Raw genomic sequence first — 24,126 nt, 5'->3', positions numbered from 1 at the left:
TCCTACTGACTTAGGTGAACCCCTGACTTTTCCTCTAGCATCCCCATTAGGTTTACGTCTGTGGTTTTAAGTGAAATGTCTCAACAACTATTGACATGAAATGTGGTACATTCATGTCCCTCTCAGGAGAAAAGTGTAATTGCTTTGGTGATCCCCTGACTTTTCATTTAGCTCCATCATCGGGTCAGTCTTTTAATTTGTCCGCTGCTTTGGTTTATATGCCTCCGCGCTGGCTAGTGGCATCCTTCAATCTTGAAACGGCGTTGATTGTTTTGATCTTCTGTGCTGCGGGGTTGAAGATGTGTGTGAAGAATCCATGTTTCACAAAAATATACACTTAATACCTTTTTTATTAAATTAATTCAAAGTCTTCACTACATATAATATATGAGTCTGGATAGACATGGATGTAAACTTCAACTAGACTGGTTGGCGGAGGCAAGGTGGAAATTCTGTTTCCCATCATTCTCAGCTGTAGTTTGTGTTCAGTGATAATTAGCAAAGGCTAGTACAGCAGAGCTGTTAGCATGGCTGTTGACGCTTATTTTACTTTGCGCTACTGAGAACATTTTTAATTTCTCTGCTCATTTTAATTTGTTTCTTCCTGTGTAGACCATAGGATAAAAGTTGTGACTAATAGTGAATCTGTTAATTATTCATGATCTTTAATAAGATTGGCCATGTAGTTTTAATTTGAGTACCATCTATAGTTTCAAATCAAACCCTGTCTATCCCCCCTCTAACCATTCTCTTGTGATTTATAAGTCTGATAGTAAACTTTGCCCAAAGTATATCGTAAAGACCAAGTAATTAACATTTTTAAATAAAGTGGACTAATGCAGCCGTCAGCTCTGCAGCTAAAACCTAACTTCCATATTCCAGTGACTGCCTCTATTTTTGTCAGTACAGGTAGAAATGTTAGTTTATACTAAATTATTTCATTAATATACAATTATTTCTACACAAACTATTTACTGGCTGCAAAAAGCTTGACATCTGCCCTGATAATGCAACAAATTAATCCATATTTCCAAAAAAAAAAAAATATATATATATATATATATATATATATATATATATATATATATATATATATATATATATATATATATATATATATATATATATATATATATATATATATATATATATATATATATATATATATATATATATATATATATGAGAACATATTTCCCTGCCAGCTGTAAAGTGAAGCTGTTTGCACAGCAGAAACTTGGCAGGTGTCAAACAGAAACTGTGCCCCTGATGGTTCTCAGCCTGATTGATATACCAGAGGAGTTATGGGCCATATGATTGAAACCGTGGATATCTGACAGTGCTGAGACGCCCAGCCTGCATGTATCAACTGCTGTCAAACTTTCTACGTAGACTGTCTTCATATTCAGTGTCATTTGAACTATCCTGCACCCGCAGAGCACAGAAGTTTGAATCCACCAGTTTTTAAAATTGCATCGTATTTCCCCAAGGTTCTGTACTTGGTTTGTATACATGCTGTGTACTTTTATGCACCTACAACTGAGAGGGAGAAGAGGTAAACTGTTGATGCTTGCCAACAATTGTATTTGTATGTCTAACTTTCTTTTAAACATTTTAACAATCACAAGAGGTGGAGAAAAGGCAGAGGATACAGTATTAGTGGTGTGGATTCAGTGTGTGTGTGTGTGTATATGTATGTATATATATATATATATATATATATATATATATATATATATATATATATATATATATATATATATATATATATATTATAACTGTCTCACTATGTACATAACCGGTAGACTGCATAGATTTTTCTCTAAATACATAGATAAAAGTACATTTTGTGCTTGTGGCTTGGCCCGTGCACTCTCCTTGGTGACATGTTGCTATGGAGCCCAAGCAGCAGGAACACAACGTGGTCACATATGGCCTGCAGCAGTAAATAAGGCATTACATCCAGGTGAGTTGAGCTGTAACAATTGCTCTGAGCTTAATGTACAGCAGACTACCTGGCAGTCTGCTTGTTTGGATGGGATGTTGGCAGTGGTACTGTATGTGTCTCGGCTGGTCTCTTTAGTTTGCTGACCTGAGTTCTGGTCACATCCAGGGAGAGGAATTACAATGGTCTTTGGTAATTTAATTAACTGCCATTTTGCTAGCGATGTTGCACCTCTCAAGTACAGTATCGATAAAGGTGGGTCCTGCATTATTATCTAATCTTGCGGCCCTGTTTTGCAGAGTGGCCCTGTGTGAATTAGTTATTTTATGCTCACATGGTGATTATCCCTACATGAATTGTGTTACATTACTACAAACTAAGTGGCAGAAAACTCGAGGCAGGTATATCACCATAGGAGTACTGGTTTGTGTCTGGGTATATGATAAAGCTGCCATCTATAATCTGCTGTGTGCACTATACTTGATGGGAATTTATAGGAGATAGATGTGTTGGTACATACACAATAAGGGCACAAGAGCAATGTTCGTTGGCCCAGGGCCCACAAACAGGTTAATAAGTTCCCTTGAAAACCTGCATGTCAATATACTGGCCCACTAGTATGTAGCCTACACATGAAGTTGGAGAAGAGTCAGTGCACTTCTCCAAAACAATCACTACTATTCTTACACTTGGGATTGCACCAATGCCTTAGATACAGATACTCTGGGATTTTGTAGTTTGTACTTACACAAATGGATTGCATCACCATATTCAGTGTAATGTGAACAGTTGGACATGGTTTCCTTCCACAGTAAGCATTTAGTAAATAATTCAGAGCTGAAAAAATGTCCATATTCAATATGCACAATATCACTGGACCTGCATTTGTTAAATGGATGTGCAACACACTTTCTCTCAGGCTCTCATTCACATGTCTTTATCAGAGGTCTGCAGTGTTAATCCTCTTAAATTTCAGTCAACAGAGGCGGAGCAAACCTCTCCCTGCGTTGTAAAGTTTCCTCCCCGCATTTGCTGTGCGAGGCATTTGTGCGGGGTGCATGGCCGACTGACTTTACCGCAATGGATAATGTGTTTTTCTGTAGAGTAGCTGTGTGAACGGTGCGACGGAGACGGAGCAGATGCGGCTCTTGCCATGATTCGTCCCGGGAAGCAGAGCTTTCAAGCGGCGTTGATCTTTCTGTCTGTCGCCCAGCTGACTGCAGGTACAGTAGCTGGCAGATCCTCACTCACTCTTGCAATTCATTAATCAAATGCATTCATTTAGTAAATTACATTAGGCCATTTAAAGCTTTTATGTGAGTTATTAAGTTGCCTACCAGTGTTGGCTTGGCTAACTAGGGTAGTTTATTCACTTGACTTTTGAAATCGCCCATATTATATTATGACAGCTGTTATTATGGGTTATGTCATCAAACAATGAATTGCGTTTATTTGACTTTAAAGGACACATTATTTTATACCAATAAACTCACCTCTGTAAATTACATTAGATAAAATAAAAATAGAATTTATGTTTATTAAGCTTAATTGATGTTGCTATTAAACCTCTGAATGCAAAGACCAGTAATTTAAAGAAAATAAAAAGCCCCTATAGCCTATTATGTCACATATAAGGCAGTAGGTGCAGATCTTGTGTTTTAAGTTGTTGTCCAAAATAGCTTTCTTAAACATTAAAACAGAGGGTGCTTGGTCGAAAAATAGTTTGGCAGACCTGTGATTCAAACCCAACTTTCAGGCAGTAGAATACTGTCAGTTTTATTCTTTATTGCCATTTCCCAATCAGTACTTACGCTGTAAGATCTTGGTGAGATCATGGTGTCATTGTTTTGGGCAAAACTCAAATTTGGTAGTTTCCTACAGCAGGATAGCTTTGATCCTTTGTTTCACATCTTATTAAGATCTGAAATCTGATTGGTCTTTTCTGGAGACTCTGTTTGTATTGAAGATTAAAGTTATTTGTTTTATAACAGAACAATTCTAATTTTTTTTGACTAAATTCATTACTACAGTTGAAGTAAAATGAAAGAAAAAAACCTTAATCAACCTCTTTTTCCAGCTTCTCCATGTGAGGATTTGGAGCTTTTCCTTGTCATATATGATTGTAAACAGAATATCTTTGGGTTTTGGTACTTTGGCAAAGTCTGATTTCATCATTTTCTTACAATTTATAGACCAGGCAATTAATCAATAATTAAGTGGTGGTCCGCAGGTTGTTATGCTGCATTCATTTAGAGTGCATTTTAAAATGCAAAATGTAATCATTACTTATAGAGCTTTGCATGGCCAATCTCCCTCTTACATCCAGGATCTATTACACGCGCACACTTCTGGTCGCTCTCTTAGATCTTCAAGCCAAGACCTTTTAACTGTTCCCACAACACGTTTTAAAACAAGAGGTGATCATGCCTTTTCTGTGGTGGCTCCAAGGCTCTGGAACTCTCTCCCTTTAGCCTTGAGAGCCTTGGATTCTGTGGAAACTTTCAGAAAACACCTAAAGACACATCTTTTTAGTCAAGCAGTTAATTAGCCATATGTATTTTATGTGTTGTTGTTTTTATTTGTTTTACTGTAAAGCACTTTGTGACCCCTCTTGTCTGTGAAAGGTGCTATATAAATAAAGTTTACTTACTTACTTACTTACTTACATTCAATACAATAAAATACATTGTAAATGAATGTTCCAGTGGCTGCAAATGCCTCCTTTACATTTAGTGTCAAAAACAATCAACCACTCACTGACCTGCTACAGCTGACATATACCCACTGCTGTTTGTCCTGGTGTGTGCCCTGATAAATAGGTGTGTGACTGAAAGCTTGTCTGTCTGATAAAGTTAAAGACAGCAGTGTGCTGACCCATTTTCTTTGTCTTTGGCTACTAATGGTTCAGACTTAGAATACAACATTAACAGTAACTTGTTTCCAATGGGACAACAGGGAATGTGGGTTGATATTAGAAGGGATATAAGTTTGGAAGGCTCTCTCAACCAACATGTATTGTTTTATACACAGTAAATTATAGAAGCCCACTTATTGAACACGTTCTTTTATTAAATATAATTGGACACACAAATTCAACTAATCAGCAGAGTGTTTTTCTCTAATATGCCCTCATTGCAGGTAATAGGCTGCATAACACAGGTAAATTAAAAAATGCAAAATATGACAATAATAATCATCTCTTAAAGACTTCTGTGGTAAAAAGGTTTTAAAAGTACAATCCTTTCAGCACTATACTTCTATAAATTAGTTTTGCATCTAAATGATAATACACATATTTGGTTGTATTTTTAAGTTAAGGACTAAATGCATATTATTAACTTTATTTACCTAGGATATTACTCATATCTCCTAAAGGATTGAGGGGAGCTTCAGAGCTATCTGAACATGTTAGGAGTTCTCAGAGAATGATAACATGTGCACATATTCCAGGTTGTGTGGAAAAGGGCTGAACATTGGATTTGAAATAACAAGAAGTTTCCTGAAAGTCACTGACAGGATTCAACTTTTTGTCACCAAATCTTTCTAGATAGTTCTTTAAGCCTTAAGGCTAAACAGTTAGCCTACAAAAGCAATGGCTTCAAAACGTGTTGCATATCGCATCTCAAAGCTCAAAGCAATTCCTCAACAGCTTTTCTCCATAGTTGAACTCTGTTGTTAGACTTCTGATTTATTCTCTCTCATCGGTTTATTTCCTTTTTTTTTATTCAGGGACATTTCACTGAGAGGAGGCCTCTCTTTAGCAGAAACTCCCTGATTAGATTCGCACAGTTAAACGCATTCTCATTAACGGGTTCGTATGATATGGTACGAAAGGTTATGCACATTAAAACGTATGCTAACATACCAAAACTCATATCATACGAGCTTCGTGAGGCGGCTACAGTCCTCCGTCACAGCTTGTCATATTAGCGGCAGTTAGTGGATGTGTTCAGCCGCTACAGAGCTCTGCGACACCGGCTACGATGCTCTGCATGGTGCTCCGTCAGGTCAGCGATAGTTGGTTGTTCAGTTACCCACGAATAGGTGACTGTGCGCCAGGTACAGATCACTGAGAGCTGCCGGTCATTTCAGCGGAGATTATGATTAAGTTTAGGCAAGAAAAGTGAGCGTTGTGCGGCGACGGAAGTTAAGTTAAGGCACCAAAACGACTAGTTAAGTTTAGAAAAAAGATTGTGGTTTGTATTAAAACTCTCCCAAGGAACACACATTCCCTGGGTGAAAGTCTTTTGTTTTCCCCTGGAAGCGAACTCCACCAGCGAACTCCAGTGTTAAAGGTGCCCTGCCATACAAAACCGTTTTTACTTGCATTTTTTGAAATATGTTAGGTCCATATGTGTTTGTGTTATGTTGTGAATGTGAAAATGAACTGCTACCTCCTTTGTCAGCTCTAGCCACTGAAAAGAAATAAGCAGAAAAATTAGGCCAATTACAAAAGCTGGTCATTCTGACATCATATTGCCTGATCTCATTACTAATCATTAGCTCACCCAGGGCTAGATTTATTAAGCAGTTTGCGCCTGTTTCCAGGCGCTAATTGGTCGCAAAGACGGACGTAACCGATGCGGGCTATTTACAAACAGGGCGCACTTGGGTAAAATCGCAGATTGTCTGCCACATGAGCGAGAAGAGACAAGTTGCGCTTTCAATATGTGTTCGTGGGAGGGTCGTGGGGAAAATGGGAGTTCCACACAAAAAGGTGGGAGGATAAGCGCAAAGTGCACCTAATTATATATTCCGTGGTATTTACAAAGACTGTCAGTAAGAGTGCGCCTCTATTCTGCGGGGGAAATTCTCCGCCTCTTAAAAGCAGGTCTAAACCAGCCTCAATCGAGTTTCCTCGTAGACCTTTATGCCGCTGGTGAAATGGCAACAGTAATTTGAGCAAGACGAAGACATAGGCAAGGCTGAAAATATTTTTAACACAAGAATCACACTTTGTCAGTGAACACAACATCATTTAGCGTTACAGATCAAGCAGCCATGCAATATTAGAGTTACTGGAAGAAATCAAAGATGAAATTGAATCTCCCACTCAGCGTTCACATCCCATTCCAGCAGTTGTTAAACTCCTCGCTACATTACAAATATTGGCATCAGGATCATTTCAAACAGTCATAGCATCAGCTATGGGAATATCGCAGTCTGCACTCAGACGTATCATAGCACAAGTACCGCTTTGCTACAGCGCAATTTACGGTATAGTGGGCAGAGAAAGACGCTGATTGCCTGATGGGTGTCAGGGTTGATAAATACTACGCAAAATGTGGAAGCATAGCGTGCGCTATTACCAAACTCGCATAAACAGACGCAGCGCAAACTGCGCTAGTGTTAGTAAATTAGGCCCCCAGTTGGGCTGGGTCAAGGATTCTGACAGCCAGGCTCTCATTGGCTAGCTGTAAGCCAATCAAATTCAAACAGTTTAACAATAATCGAGTCTTCCTGTAGGCTTTCTATACCACGTTAGCATGGCTTGAAACAAGGTAACCAAGGCATTTTTTCCACAAAAGTTTTTACAGAGTCCATGGTAGAACTTCAGACATTACCACAAACAGAGGTGTCCAGTAACGAAGTACAAATACTTCGTTACCTTACTTAAGTAGAAATTTTGGGTATCTATACTTTACTGGAGTAATTATTTTACAGCAGAATTTGACTTCTACTCCTTACATTTTCACGCAATAATCTGTAATTTCTACTCCTTACATTTTAAAAATAGCCTTGTTACTCCTATTTCAGTTCGGCTTGTCTTCATCCCGGCTTGTCATTTCAGTTCGGCTTGTCTTCATCCCGGCTTGTCATAGTTAAAAAAAACACACGCACAAAAAAACCTATCCAGATAAATCGCCCCATCCGGATAGAGTGAATTTGATTGTGATTGGATGAGAAGTATAAACAAATACCAATCCCACACCCTATTGGTTTGTACTCGATCCATCGCATCTTCACAGACCCGGTGCTAATACGGCACCGGTGCCTTAACGACTGTATCTACCGGACCGAATAGCAACGCGGATTTCGGTGTCTTATTTAGATGCCACTTAAATGCCTGCGTTTCTCTCTGATGCTCTGAAAACAACGACGTTAGAGGGAACTGAAACATCGCCGCACGGGACGCTAGTTAACGCTACACTCGACAGCAGGTAGCTAACGTTAGCCTACCGTTAGCTAGCAGCTGGAGTAAACACGGTTAAAATGCTGACAGCTAAACGGTGTAAAAGTGTCTGGATTTCACTGTAGAGGATTGTAACACCAGACTGTAGCTGCCGTTGTCTGAAAAACACAGACAGCCTGAAATAAGTTATTTTTATTACATTTTTAATAAATCATTTAATTTTGACCCTGTGGCCTTAGCAATACACAAGCCATTCTTTAATGTCGCCTTGTGCTCCTTTTTTTTATTTAGATCAACTTTTATTTGTTTTATTTATTATTTATTAATTGAACAAGGTGCTCCTTTTTTAAATATATATAATAGAGATAGAGAGAAGAAATGTGTCACCTTTTTCAGCCCTTCTGAGTTTGCAGCTATGATTTTAATATAACATTATAGTCATCATTGTCTTTAGAAAAATGTTTTTTGTGGAGGTGGGGCGGGCTAAGCTTTTGTCCTGAGGATAAACAATTACAGGTTCAAAGGGTTTGAAACAGGTTTAATACCCTGTGTCGCTGTCACCGATGCTATGCATTTGTAACCCAGTCAAGGAAAGGGTTAACAGAAACTTAGTTTTGGCCAATCGGAGGAGGTTGTACCAGACTACCATCTTTGGCTGAGTCTTAACACTTAACACTTTTGCAAGGCACTGTATCCGTGTCACATTCTCATTAGGGTCTGATGGTGCGTTCTTTTTGTCTTGTAATTGCGACTAGTAGCTCGAGCGTGACGTCACATCCGTGTCGAAAAACGAATAACCGCGGGTTGTTGCATTCTTTTTGTCACACAATACTACGAGTCGGAGAAAAGATGGATTTTTGTAACATTTTTAGTAACATTTAGGATTCTATTCACCCAGTTATTGACATATTACACACATATATTTCACAGTTTGATACATGAAAATTACGTTTTGATTAACGTTAACGTTAGGCTACTGCTCTGCTTTCTGCTCAAGACTCGGCTTAAAGCCGTTGTTGTCATATAGCAACCGAGCGTCTCTAACCAATTTCAGCTGCACCAGCTACAAAATAACTAATCAGGCGGTATTTAACTCCTAATAAGACTGTAGCGACATGCCTATAGGTAGCAGTATACAGCGCTATGTGTACGACTTCTTCATTTGGTTACAACAAAGACAAAAGTGCTTAAAATTGTAGATAACCACAATATTTACTACGTGTGATGCACGACGTAGCCATCTTTGAAAGTGAACTCGGGATCCTCTGAGTTCAGACGACTTGACGAGTCGTAAATACGACCTTGGGGGCGTTCTTTTTGCAACTTCCGGGTCGTAACTCCAGAAAACAACTCGTAAAACGACTTCGGTGGACAAAAAGAACGCACCATGAGCCCCCCTAAAGGTTTGATCCTAGAATCGTCCCTGGGTTTGGGGGTTAAGAGCCTTGATCAATGGCACCTCAGTTGTGGTAATGAGGGAGGGGAAAGCCCTGCTTTTTCACTATCCCCACCCCTCCCCAGCCTATCCTGCTGGTCTGGTCAGAAGCTTGCTTCTCTAACCTTTAGGCCACCACTGCCCTCACTGTTTCTAGTTATCTTCATGCAGTTTGTTGTGGCTCATTCACTATGTTAAAGTATGCAGTACAAAACTTTTGAATCCATAATCAATATGAAGTCACATGTCACAGTGATTTTGAGAAAATATTACAGATCTATGGTGTGATGTCAATGACAGGCAAGATATGGAGCAGTAAACAGGCTAAATATTATAGTATCTTTATTTAAATCTTTTTTTTTTTACCACCATTAAATTAATTTAATGTACTGTTTTGAAAAAGACTTCTTTTTACTTTTGCTGTCCTTGGTGTTTTTTTTTTTAAGACACCAGTTTTCATTTTGTTGATTGTTCTGTTTAGAGAGCACAACACTGTTCTACGTCTTTTCTCTTCCCCAAACATTTTGTGACAATAATAACACACAATGGAGAAAAATTTTTATATTGACATCTCTGTATACATGATTAAAAAGATATACACACCAATGCTCATTCATTCATCTGCTTTAAAAAAAAATGTCATGTCATGCTCTTGGGTCTAGAGCACTGGTTCCCAACCTTTTTTCCTTGGCGCCCCCCCTACTCATGTCTAAGAAAAGCTGAGACCCCCCCCCTCCGAAACCAAAGTTGAGGTAACTCGAGATAGAGCATTACTTTCTTTTTTGATACAGAGGAGTTATCAGCACTTCGATGTTTCTCCGCCATGTTTCATTCATAAAATAGTGATGCCATGGTGGCAGGAAAAACGAGGATGATAGCAGCTAGCAGCTGACCTGATGACAGCAAGGGCCACAGGTTAAGAGGTCTCGGAGGTTTGGCCTACTAAGTAGCCTGCCTACAATTTTAAGCGAGAATAAAAATATATAGTTTTTATACAGACTTTTGTATACATTATATATTCTAGTGTATTATCATAATTTGTTTAACATAAGCAAATATTTTTTTTTACCTCAACCTCAAACCAGATAAAGACTTGCGCATCCCCTGAGGGGTGCCCGGACCCCAGGTTGGGAACCACTGGTCTAGAGTGTGGTCTAGACCTACTCTATCTGTAAAGTGTCCTGACTTCTGTTATGATTTGACACAATAAATGAAATGTAATTGAATTCAACCTCATGGAGCTACAGTAAATTCACAAATTTAAAGTTGCCCAACCATTTTTACTTGAATTTTTTGAAATATGTTAGGTCCATATGTGTTTGTGTTATGTTGTGAATATGAAAATGAACTGCTACCTCCTTTGTCAGCTCTAGCCACTGAAAAGAAATAAGCAGAGATATCAGGCCAATTACAAAAGCTGGTCAGTCTGACATCATACATTAGCTTGCCCAGTTGGGCTGGGTAAAGGATTCTGACAGCCAGGCTCTCATTGGCTAGCTGTTAGCCAATCAGATTCAAACAGCTTAGCTTGTTGAATATTAATGAGAACTGGCAGAAATCGAGCTGAGTCTTCCTGTAGGCTTTCTATACCACGCTAGAATGTCTTGAAACAAGGTAACCAAGGCATTCTTTTCCGCAAAAAATGTTACAGAGTCCATGGTAGAACTTACCACAAAGTAATGAAATACGTGTGGCAGAGCACCTTTAATAGCCTAATCATTGTCCTTGAGAAAGGTTGTTGCCAAGCAACTCCTAGGTATGCTGTTAATGAACATTTTTGTCATATTCCAGTCAGCCTGCTTCCACTTAAACTGAACTGCTGATCTTCTTTGTCTCTGGCTAATTTTGTCAAAACGCCTCTCTTACTGCTGAAAAAGCTTTAAAAGCCCTTTAAAATATAAGGTTGTATATTCTCTATTTTTTTCTAAATGACAATACATTAAAAGACCAAAACTCGTGAGAAATTGATCCTGCTGAAAGGTAAACCATGCCCTTATGTTTCATTTCAATAAACACTTGTGTATTTTGAGTCAATCCTACACCATCTTGGTGCTGTACCCACTGGTGCACTGTATGTCTATTGATCTGCTGCTAAATAGTTTTCAAGAATGCACTATTTATTCCTTGAATAGTAACATTTGCTAAAAACTACAGAACCCAACTGTTTTCTGAAATCCCTGAGCCATTTAAAAAATTATACTTTTAATTTGTGACCCATTTTTTAAACAATTACATATATTCAGTAGGTACAAGTGGACTTAGGACTGAGTTCCGCAAGGTCAAGGTATAATTTATTGGCACACTCTCCATATATATTACTCAGTATGAAGTGGAACAAAATTGCATTTCAGTGCTCCTGTGTACACAACAAAGAAACAGGGTAGGGAGGTCAGATGGTATTGAGAGACAGACTAGAGACAGACTAACACATTGCTGGGTTTTTTTTCAAGGGAAATGAAATATCGATTTCAAGAAAAACAGAATAATGTCAGCCTTTTCTTTTGACGTACTTATTACTCCATTTTTGTTGACCTTGGGTATTTCAGGGGCATCCCTCAAATGTTTCTCTTCATATTAATTCAATAGTAAATTGCGGTATTTTGCATGGAATAATTCTTGGTCCCGTGCTGTTCTCTTTTTATACAATTAGCCTTGTATTAAACACATTTTTTTATAACCGCAACATGGATGACACACAACTGTATCTTTCATTAAAGCATGTGTCCCTTACAACTTGTCCTCCTTACTGAGTTGTTTAGCAAGTATGAAAGACTAGACATCTTCAGATCTCATTAAAAGTCATTCAAACCCCAGTAACAAAAATATGAGTTACTTGTGTTCACAGCATGAACTTTGACTATAATCTCAAAATTCTTCCAGTTGTGAAATATGCATTTCTGTTCTTATCTGGCAAGATCTAGAAAAGATTTATTAATGCTTTTATTACTTCTTAGAAAGAGTATTGCAATACATGTGCAGTATACATGCTTAGATTGCTCCTCTTTCAGGACTCCAGCAGTCAAAAATGCCACTGCCAGACTTTCAACAGAATCCTCAGACAGTTCATAACGCAGAGGATACCTAGGGTTCAGGATTAGTATGGGGTTCAGCATGTTTTCATTTTTCAAAAGTTCAGGTTAAAATAAGTAAATTTGTGGACTCTGATGAAGATGTAACCTTACATCGAAAAGTTAGTCACTGTTATGCACCTTAAGAAATAAAACCATTAAGTAAGAAGACATCTGTGTTGTACCGTCAAATTTTTTGTTATTTTATACTGTTGTGTCCTGCTGCCTTGGCTGCACCGGATTGTTGTGGTCTGCAGAAGCGCAGAGAACCCTCCTTTTTACCTAAGTAAATTTGTGATTTTGGAGTCTCCTCAAGATGTTGATCACAAGGTGACAGGTTTTATGTTATCTCCTTATTATTCCTGTTCATTTTATTATTCATTTTTCTGTATATCCACACATACATATTATCTCGTTGGCATGCGCAATATGAACAACATTCTCTTCCATAACTGTCACTACTCCTGAGGACAATTCATGGAGGTTTATGATGGACTCATCACTCTCAACAGGTTAAGGATGAACTGCATCCAGACTTCCTAGTTTCATGTCAATCAGGTGACATCTACTTGTTATGTTATGTTATCTAAAGCAAGTTCCAGGTTTGTTGATATATACATGACAAATACAGGTGATGTGAAAATGACAACCTGTGTAAAGTGAATCCTCCTGACTAAAATACTTTTGGGAAATTCTTTTTTTTAGACTGAATTAGAATTAGACTGAGCCGGCATGAAAACCACTAATTGCACACAGGACATACATTTCAGACAGCATCCACCAATTTACACTTGCTGGCCCATTTATTAGGTACACCTGTACAATCTAATGCAATCCAATCCAAACAGCTCTGCTATGAATTAAATTTTTGTTGATACTGTCAGAAAGGTGATACTTCTCCTTTGTTTGTTATTGATTGTCATTAAACTAAGTTTTTTGTTCAATGAGCAAACTAAACTGTATGAAAGTAAGATGAGGCCACTTAATATTCAAAGGTCAAGATTTTGAAAATGCTTCAAAATATATTTAAAAAAAAATACAGATTTGTCAGTGAAGTTTATGATAGATACTTTTACAACTTTATAATCTAATAATTTATACTTGGACACCGTGGAGACCTTTATTTACCTTATTATGGGTAATGCAGTTATAAATGTATGCTTCTCAAACTACTTTATTTATTAAAAATAGTTTGAATATATTGAATAATGTATAATAGTCCTACAGTTTATTTCCAGATTTTTCCAGTAGTAAGAAGACAGTGCAAGCTTGCTTATCAAACGTGCACAGTCTTATCAAACAGAGTATGACAACATTTCCAAGAGGAACACAAGATTATCTGGGTGTTAAACTAAGAGGCATTATGTTGGTTCCTCCACCTCCAGCTATTTAAGAGCATGGACCTGCTTACATGACAAAGAGTTAAAGACCACTAGCCTGGCGGTCTGTGAATTAAATTTTTTGTCCAGCCCCCCACCGATTATACAAATCAATGAATTAACTGGTGATGTAATATGTTTCAGGTCTGAGGTGTGTTTGCCAGCTTTGTGCCAACCACACATGTGAGACGACCGCAGACGGTGCCTGCTGGAACTCTGTGATGCTGATTGACGGGAAGGAGGAGACGGACAAGTCCTGCCTGTCGCCCTCTAAGTTGAAGGGCCAGGTCTTTTGCTACAGCTCCCGAAATGTCTCCAAGAGGAACTGCTGCTTCACTGACTTCTGCAACAATGAGACTCTGCACTTACACCCAGGTACAGCGGATATGATGCTTTGGAACGGATGCAATCTTGTCCTTATCTCTGGTTGTCTTTTAATAAAACATTTTGTAATGAATAATTCTAATTTTAAACAGTATGAAAGGAAAAAGAGACAAAAATAGTAGAGGAAAGATAGATTCATCCCCTCAGACGGTAGTCATTCGAAAGCAACACCGCCCCAATCAGTGTGGGATTTCCCACTCATTCTGACCCCGGCTAGACGAGATGGATGCTGATCCTACTAGATCCTCTGACATAACAAATCTGGCAGAGGCAAAGGGATGCCGGTTAGTGATCCTCCCCCTCTCTCTGCTGATTTATAAATAAAGACTTTGTCAGGCATGTAGTCATACTGCAATTTAAAAGCTTCACATGGGTCTGCTGGGTGGAAGTTGGCCTTAAAGCAGAGGGGATTACTTACACCTGTGGATAGACAATTCAGTGGAAAAAACTGGGAGATCAGAGTTATGCTTAGCGTGGGAGTTCATAGTATTTTTTTTCTGTGTTTCACTGCCGCAGTACATAAATTGTATTATTTATGTTGTTTTTTTTTGTTTTGTTAAACCTAACCCTAACCCTAACATATCCGGTTTGAGTTCATGGCAATTTAAATACTCTATACGTCCATGTAAATTAGATCACACATTAAGAATGTAAATCAGATTAGTTAAAGCTGCATTATTTAGTCTTTTTTTTTGGCCAGTTGGGAAACTTCACAACTAGCTGTAAACACACTCATCTGTCATATTATTAATATTATTAATTGAAGATGAACTGCTGGACATGGATCAACATGATTGTCTATTTGGAGTTGTGTTTCTGTCCACTTGGTAAATAAAACTAATATCCACTCTCCTTGTAGCTATGGTTTTGGTCTCTACTAACTCCCTTTTTGCTAATAAATGCTCCACTATGTTCACTAAAAGTTAGTCTCTAACTTTGTGTGTCTGCTGTTTGGTGCAGAACAGGAGCAGGTAGTGCACAGAGGATTTGTCAGAGCTGAAAACAGCAGCCTGCAGCAGTTAGAAAAGGGATTGAGAGAGCAGTTAGACTAATCAAATCAGTAAAGCTGAAAGATTGCAGAGTGATAATTACCTGTGGGTTTTTAATAGACATTTGACCCATTGCTTATATCACAATATTGATTAGTGCAGCTTTAAGAAAACCAAAATGCATCTTATCATACTGTATGACCTGTGAACCTGTAAAACTTAACATTCACATTAATTTTAATGCTTGCAAATACTTAAGTGAATCCTTTTTTCCAGTCCATTTAATTGCTCATGAGTACACCATTCTGGCTGACTATTTTTATTATTGATTGAGCTAGTAATTATTTTCTCAGTTAATCAATTAAACGTTCTATAAAATGTCTCATTATCCCACAGCCTGAGGTGAGGTCTTCAAATATCTTATTTTGTTTAACCAACAGTCCAAAACACAAAGATTTTCAGTTTATTATTATACAGGATTTTTGTGATGAATTGATTATGAAAACTATTGCAGATTAATTATCTGACGATCAAATATAGAATTAATTGATAAACTATTTCAGCTTTAATTTGCAGACACATGTTTTTTAAAAACTGTGAAAATACAAAATTATAAAACAAATCCATCCAGGTGGTATGCCCAAATTTGTACTATAGGGAAACACTGCTTTATAGTCTGGTGGCTTCATTCAAGACAAGAACAGCTTAAATTTTGACAATATTTACTTTTGGTAACTACATGGTCCATACTTAATTTCTGACACCAAATAAAAGACAAAACTAAGAAAACAAAAGGATTTATTCATTAATCTAAAGTGATTAAATTATATGGCGTTGTCAGACAGTGGCTGAAATTAAATGTTGAGGTGATACAGGAGATTTAGAGTGTAAAGTGCTATAGACTGTTGATGAGATGGGTCAGGGCAGCACACTCAGGCTGTGTTGGTGGTGATTGTGAATGAGGACACCAGAATCAATCTGTTCCACTGCTCTGCTAAATATCAGCATGTGAGTTCAATCAGTGTGCTGTTTATTTCTATACACAAAGACTTAATGTTTGTTTGTGCCATTGCTGTGACTTCTATAAAGGTCTGAATACCAGAATGCATCTACAGTTATAAGGTGAAGTTATAGTGGTTAGTGGTCTTGTGTATCTGTATTTACAGTTCAGTTTATTGTCCTTTATTGTCAAACGAAAGTAAAATTGACTGCTCAGATTACTTCCTTGACCCATGCAGAGTCACCTAAAAGTCAATCAATAAACAGTTTCAGTTTGTAGAATGTCTTTTGCCACTAGGCCAGAGGAGAGTAAAGTCTTGTTTTGAATCATGTCTGCTGGGCTCGAGTTGGACACATGGCCGGATATGTTGTATTTAGGTAAAAGGCTAAAGATGTCTTAGGAAACTGTGGTTTAGTTCACGACGTGTTGCTTTGCACATTAGGCCATCTGCAGATATTGCATGTTTGAGGCCCTCCTGGTGAGGACATTTTATGCTTTGGGGATTTGAGAAGATGATAAGGCTGAAGAAACATGGATTAGGATAACCGGTTCTGAAGTCTTTATTGCTTATGTTTAAACTGTATGTTTTAAAGAGTTATTAGTTCCTGCAATGGTTGCTGGAGTTAATATGAGGCCATCTAAGTTGGCATCTTCTAAAGTTATGTTTTAGTACAACATTCTTTGTATTTCCCCAGACCTATAATTAAATTCTAGTACTGTGCTACAATGCTATTACAGTGTGTCTTTAAATCTCATATTACCAAGGTGCCCACCAGCTCTGCTATTGTTGTTTGTGTCCAGGTCTCCTCTGTCCACCCACAGACAGAATGAAGGTCAGCGATATAACTGCCTGGTTACATTGTTTTGCTAAACCCACAATTTGTTTTCATAGTGCACCTGTCCTGATCAGTCACTTGTTTTAAATGAAAAGGCATGTTTTATGAAACAATTACATTTAGATTTTTACTTTTTGGAGCAAAGTTTCTTGGCACTAAAAGCTTCTGCCTCTGTATCTCTTTATTACTTTTAATTATTGACATTTATGGTCAGTGTAGAACATTTCTTGTGCTCTGGAAAAACCTATTTTTTTGGCAGAGAAAACTTTGCATCTGCCAAATGTACAATTTCCATCTCTCTAAATTTTAAGATTAATTAATAATTAAGATGGCTCAATTTAGCTGAGTTTGTGTTAAGGTCAGAGAAGCGTTTCCCTGAAATACAGCACATCAGCATATTTCAGCAGTAGTCATGCTCCACTGATAATAATAATAATAATAATAATAATAATAATAATAATAATAATAATAATAATAATAATCAATAATGGCCACCAGAGGGTGCAACAATCATGGGGAGCTCAGTGATGAACATAATTGCAAATCCCCTCTCATTTTATTAATTATTTATCTTAAGACTTCAATTTCAGCTAACCATGATATGTTAACAATGTTGGTCATGTTGCATGTGTGTGTGTTATCAGAAAGGCCTTTGGAAGAGCCTGGCTGGAGCAGGCTGCAGCTCACTGTGTTGATCCTGGTTCCCTCCTGCCTGTTGTGTGTGGGGATCCTGCTCGGTGTGTTCGTTGTGCAGGGCCGCCGCTGTGCCTACAGCAGAGCCCGCAAGCAGGACCAAGAGGAGCCTCTGGATGACCAGATGCTAATGTCCACTGACAAAAGTCTTAAAGACCTCATCTATGACATGAGCACCTCAGGCTCTGGATCAGGTAAGAGAGACGCTGGCTTACCTGATATGATCACTCATTCTGGGTTAAACTCAACAAGACTTTAATAAATGTGAAGCAAGTGAAAGTAAATGGTTGCATATCAATATCAGCTAATCGTCTTGCTGGTGTCTTGCAGGTCTGCCACTGCTGGTCCAGCGAACTATAGCTCGGACCATTGTCCTGCAGGAGACCATTGGGAAAGGTCGGTTTGGTGAAGTGTGGCGGGGAAGGTGGCGAGGAGAAGATGTGGCGGTGAAGATCTTCTCCTCCAGGGACGAGAGATCATGGTTTCGTGAAGCAGAGATTTATCAGACAATCATGCTCAGACATGAGAACATCTTGGGCTTCATTGCTGCTGACAACAAAGGTATCAGCTTCAGATCCACTAACCAATCAAGTTCACATTACAGTTATGAGATAAATTTGCCAACATGTGACTGTATTATTTGCTGTATGCTGCAGATAATGGCTCATGGACCCAGCTCTGGTTGGTGTCAGAGTACCATGAGCATGGCTCTCTGTATGACTACCTGAACAGGTACACAGTCTCCTTGGAAGGCATGATCGTCCTCGCTCTGTCCATAGCCAGTGGGCTGGCGCATCTCCACATGGAAATCATTGGAACACAGGGTAAGGCTGTGTTAAGTGAATGCAGATCCTGAACTCTTGGGCACTGACCTCATATTGGGGTATTCAAACAATTATGGCACTTGTTTGATTGATAAATTTGATTGTTATTTAGGCCTCCAACTAAAAATTATTTTGACCTTTTTGATTGATTGATTTGTCATTTAGTCTCTACAAGGTAAACAATTAGTAGAAAATGTTTCATCACGGTGTCCCAGATACCAAAGTTATGTCATTTCAATTTGCAATGATATAGAACATGTAACATATAAAACTAAATAAAGCTAATGTTGGGTATTTAGCTTGATAAATTATTTAAAAGGTTAATTGATCATGAAATTTGTTGGATAATGATTATCATTTTAACACTACAGTTTTAACATCATGTTTCATTGATGGCTGTGACAATTTGATTAGATGATGTTAAACAGCATGTAAGAATACTAAAAAACATTGGTGCAGATGTTATTCTTTTCACTCCATTAATTCTGCGAAAATCTTCCTTTTTTTGATCCATTACTCAAAGACAACCTTATTTGTGTCTTTCTTGGTTCTAGGGAAACCTGCCATTGCTCACAGGGATCTAAAGTCTAAAAATGTCCTGGTGAAGAAGAACGGCACGGCAGTCATTGCGGATTTGGGCTTGGCTGTGAAACATGACTCAAGCACCAACTCCATTGACATGCCGTCCAACCACAGAGTGGGAACCAAGCGGTTGGATTTACCTCAAAACCCACAATTAACACACACACACAGTAAAGAATCATTTAGGGCAGGCTGACAGCCAGTTTGTGTGAGCCACACACACACTAGAAAACAGGAAATTAAACTAATTTATTTGATGTGCTAGATTTCCCATGAAGTTTACATTGCAGGAGGTGTCTAAATTTCTCTAAAGTCAACCTGTTTTAAAGTTTTTTAGCCAATGCTATTAACTGGCCCACAACACAAAGTGAGCCACTATTGTTGGCACTGTTTTCTGCAAGAAAAGCATAGTCTCATAATCAAAACCCCCGTAGGTTTCCACCTACCACCGGTTTCACATTCAGTCCCACAAGTGATTCCTAAAATAATATGCTGCTTGGTTGATGCAGGCATGATATAATTAGTTATTTTAAAAACACATTTTTTCTGGTAAAGTGATGAACACATTTATCTATAAAGACCAAGGTTAAACCCTGTATGTGTAGGATTTAAAATTCTTACACTTTGGCTACTCCTAGTGGTATTATCAAAAGAAAACAAGATATATATCAATATATCTGTCAAACTAAATCACCAGTGAGTGCTGTCAGTGTTGTTTTTAAGTTCCCAGAACATAATGTTTAAATCTCTTAAGAGTGATGAACTGCCCTTGTTTTTTTCTATATTTATGATTCACATGAACATAGGGAAACAAACCCACACACTAATCGGTTAAGGAAAGAAGTACTGTGGCTTTTTATTTCATTAGGTCTTAATCATTTTGTCCTCTGCAGGTACATGGCCCCAGAAATCCTCGATGAGACAATCAATATAACTAGCTTTGAGTCATTCAAGAGGGCGGATATCTACTCGCTAGGTCTGGTGTTCTGGGAACTAGCCCGAAGATGCTCTGTTAGAGGTACTTTAAAATGACACAAACACAAATACACTCCCACTTGTTTATTGATATTTATAGAAATACTTAATGGACGAGTCATCAGCAAAACTGCACTATGGCACTAATAGTACATGCATGACACCACCACTATTTTCAGGTGGTTTATGTGCTTATGTATTTCTGTAAACTGTGCACCATCAGTCCTGTGCGTCATAAGGCGGTTGAGCAAAAACATCCTCCATCTTTGTCCTTTTTCACAGGACTTCATGAAGATTTCCAGCTGCCTTATTACGACCTGGTGCCTTCTGATCCGACCATCGAGGACATGAGGAAGGTGGTGTGTGAGCAGAAACTCAGACCCAACGTTCCCAACCAGTGGCAGAGCTGTGAGGTGAGACGGGAGGATGTATCTGATGTATCATCATGTAAGATAGTTAGCACCGACACTGTAACTCAACACTAGTGTGTGCACAACACTGTAAAAGTCAGGTATGAAACAAAAACAGACGGTACATGCCATATTATGTTTATGGGATAAATCTGGGTAAAACACAGGCACTTTTTTGTAGTAGACTTCTTCAGAAGCTGACACTTCAGCCTGTTGTCTGGATAAAGTGACATTTTGTTTTTATATAAATAGTACTGTCTCCTTGTTGATACATCAGGCTCTGCGTGTGATGGGCAAACTGATGAGAGAGTGCTGGCATGCCAACCCTGCTGCTCGACTCACTGCTCTGCGGGTCAAGAAAACGGTGTCTCAGCTGTCTGCCATCAAGGATGTCAAAGATTAGTTAGATTTGTTGCCCTGCAGATCAGCACTGGTGCTGGCACTGGTACAACATGATGGACTGAGAGTTGTTGAAAGCAACAACTGTGAGAAACTGTTCTCTCTAACGGCCTGAGGCTGCCCTCTTCAGGACACAACAACACTGTTCACCCTCAGAGAGCAACTTCAGGTTGTTTTTGGTGCCAAAGTATTGTAGGGGGTGTCTGTGGCTGCTTTGCACATAGACACCTAGGTAAAAACAAAATTGAACCAAACTGCTGAACTTTTGGTCGGAAGAGCCATATGAAATAAGAATATGTCTTATATATATAGAGATTATTTTGCTACCTCAAACATTTAAGTGCCCAAAGCTTGAAGTTGCACATTGTGATGTTTTTGTGCCATATCTTGTATCAAATACAGTATTGCTGAGTAGTTAGTGTGCTAACTGACAATCACAAATGATACTGGATAAGACACCCTGACTGGTTCTGACTGGTTTTAAATGCAACACTTACATACTGTCCCTGATAATCTGAATTTTAAAGTGTTAAAAGTGTACACTTAACAGGAATACAACTGTGCATTTCCAAGTGGAAAACATCCTTTAGCTAAATTTAGTTTGTTTTCAGTGTGATTTAGTTCTGACTAGTGATTTTAACCACCATAGCTCCATGAATGGCAATGAAGTTTGTCCATTCGATCTGTTGGTCCAAATACCTCGACATGTATTGAATGGATCACAATGACATTCCTGGTCCCCAGAGGATGAACCCCCGATCCCCTGACTTTAAGTATATCTAAAGGCTGATTCTCAGTTTAGTTGAGCTGAAACTAATAAGAATTACCGTAAAATCATTAGAGGTTTGGATTTAAAGACAAAACTTTAAGTATTTGGACAGACGTAGTGGTAAGAATTAAATTTAAATAATAAAGCAGTCTCCATATTTGAACAGCCTCATGGGATTAGTAGAGTGGCTATAGACGTTTTCTTTGTCTTGTCCTTTACAGAAAGAGAAGTACAACTATAAGCTCCTGCTATACATTTTGCACATTTAAAGCTTTCAGTTGCTGAAAAAGCTGCTTTCTTGACAGGTGAATGCTAGTTTGCTGACAAACAAAAGCTCAATTATGAATGTGAAAAGTCATTTTTTTTTTATATTTCTCAAATGTATTTATTTAGACTGGAAGCATGTTATTCAAATTATTAAATCTTAGCAACCCTAATGCATGGGTCAAAACATCAGTATTGTTAACATTGGCTCATTGGTATTTCTTTTGACAGGGAAATCTAACAACTAAGCCCAGTACATGTTAGAAAACACTCAATCTTTCAAGCCCAATGCTGTTTTACAGCAGGTGTCCCAATGTACAAGGTAATTATGATGAAATCAAAGACCAAGATAAGATCAGAGCTTGATAAAGCTAATGATAAACTCATAAAACAAGAGGATAACAACAAATTGTTTCAGTTTAAGACATTTCACTTGGAGACCACAGTCTGGGTGATGGGTGCTCTTATGATCACCAATGCCACTGGCTGTTGAGGCCTGTAAAGCCTTGTCAAAACAGGCTTAGGGGAAGTGCACATCAGTGAATCTGTACACCATGTATGCTTGTATGCATCCACATGTGTGAAAGTGTGCCTGCGTGTGTGTGTGTGCGTGCGTGTGTGTGCGTGTGTGTGTGTGTGTTTCATATCATGTGAAGTGATCCTGGGATTAATGATGTGAATCTGATCATTGTAGTGTTTTTGAAACATGGTGCTGTCAAGAAAACCTTTCCATGTTTCCCATCCATCATGGCTTTTTAATACATCCTCCGTTAATGTTCATGTTTTTAGTTGCTAAGGTTTACATACTTCCATGTAGCTGCTTAGTGTTGACACACATACGTGTCCTGCTGTTATGAAGGTGTCATTGTTATTACTGGTTGATATGTAGCATCAGCTGTGTTGGCTCTTAAAAATAAGCTATGTACAGTAGCCTGGCGCTCTCTTGACAAATATCAGTTAATGAACAAGTTTTCATTTTTTCTTTCTATGAAATGATTAGTTGACTTCAATCATAGGATCATTTGACTTTGTATGGTGCAGAATATATATAAAAGAAATATTGAAAATGCAGTATTAAAGCGTCCGTCCATTGAAAATGGAAATGAAAATGGATTATCTGATGTTGGATCTTTGCTGAGCCAAGCTTATATTTTGTCTATTGTGTCATAGCTGCTTCTCCAAGAATCAGACAGGTGACACAACTCATAGCTAAGCATATGAAAAACTTATCAATCCTTCCAAAGAGGAGTGACCACCATGTGCAATTTCTGACTGGTGTCTTTTTAATATATTGTATATAAAATTGCTAAATATGAACAAACATTATATATTATATTATAATAATACCGCTTTCATGAAAATAAGACCTACTTTTTGATTTCCAAACCATCCAGTCATTTAGATCAATACTTTTGATTTATGTGAAACTGTTTTGTGTCATTGCTCAGATTTCATGCCATTGAATTGTATCTTTTCTCTTGCACTATTTATTCTGTATAGAAAGTAGTGATATTAGTGGGTCAATAAACTGTTTTTCATGAAGTTAACTGTTTTCATGACTTTTTTTCATGATGAAAATATGTTTTCCAGTATAAAATGTCTCCACATTGCAATTGTAAATTGTAATCAGTGAACGCGCTGATTGTGCAGAGCTGTGCAAATTACTGCACGTAGGACAGAATTTCCCAGGTTTACTGAAACAGGTCCTTTTTTATCTACCCCATCACACTTTAATCTTTCATCATACATGACTCATCTTGGCTTTTTGTTCTACCGCTATTTGTGTACACGGTTTATGATGCGTCCGTTAGACAGAGGAAATAAAAGTGTAACACTGAGGCCATCAGCACTACGCAGATGAGTCAACGCCGCAACATTGTGCTGTGAGTTGCTTAAACGGCTTTTACTGTGCTGCCTGTTACCTCAGATGAGAGGTCAAACAGTGTTACTCACAGGAGGTTTATGGGACACACTAATCATCCAGACATCCAGTTTTCCAAAATGTGACAAAATGATGATAGTTTTAGCTTTTTAAAGATGG

General features: G+C 38.1%; 1 protein-coding gene across 1 annotated transcript; it reads left to right on the top strand.

Annotated features, from left to right (window-relative positions):
* The first annotated feature begins 2,923 nt into the window (after positions 1 to 2,923).
* LOC120570316 (activin receptor type-1C) lies at positions 2,924 to 23,632 on the top strand. Its single transcript, XM_039818603.1, has 9 exons — positions 2,924 to 3,168; positions 14,105 to 14,335; positions 17,814 to 18,056; positions 18,193 to 18,423; positions 18,519 to 18,686; positions 19,241 to 19,397; positions 20,162 to 20,286; positions 20,526 to 20,656; positions 20,931 to 23,632. Exons 1-9 carry the CDS (start codon positions 3,099 to 3,101, stop codon positions 21,054 to 21,056), a joined length of 1,482 nt encoding a protein of 493 aa, XP_039674537.1. The 5' UTR covers positions 2,924 to 3,098; the 3' UTR covers positions 21,057 to 23,632.
* The last annotated feature ends 494 nt before the right edge of the window (positions 23,633 to 24,126 follow it).

Source organism: Perca fluviatilis, chromosome 12, assembly GCF_010015445.1.
Source record: "Perca fluviatilis chromosome 12, GENO_Pfluv_1.0, whole genome shotgun sequence".
Taxonomy (NCBI): domain Eukaryota; kingdom Metazoa; phylum Chordata; class Actinopteri; order Perciformes; family Percidae; genus Perca; species Perca fluviatilis.
This window is presented reverse-complemented; position numbering and strand designations above follow the sequence as displayed.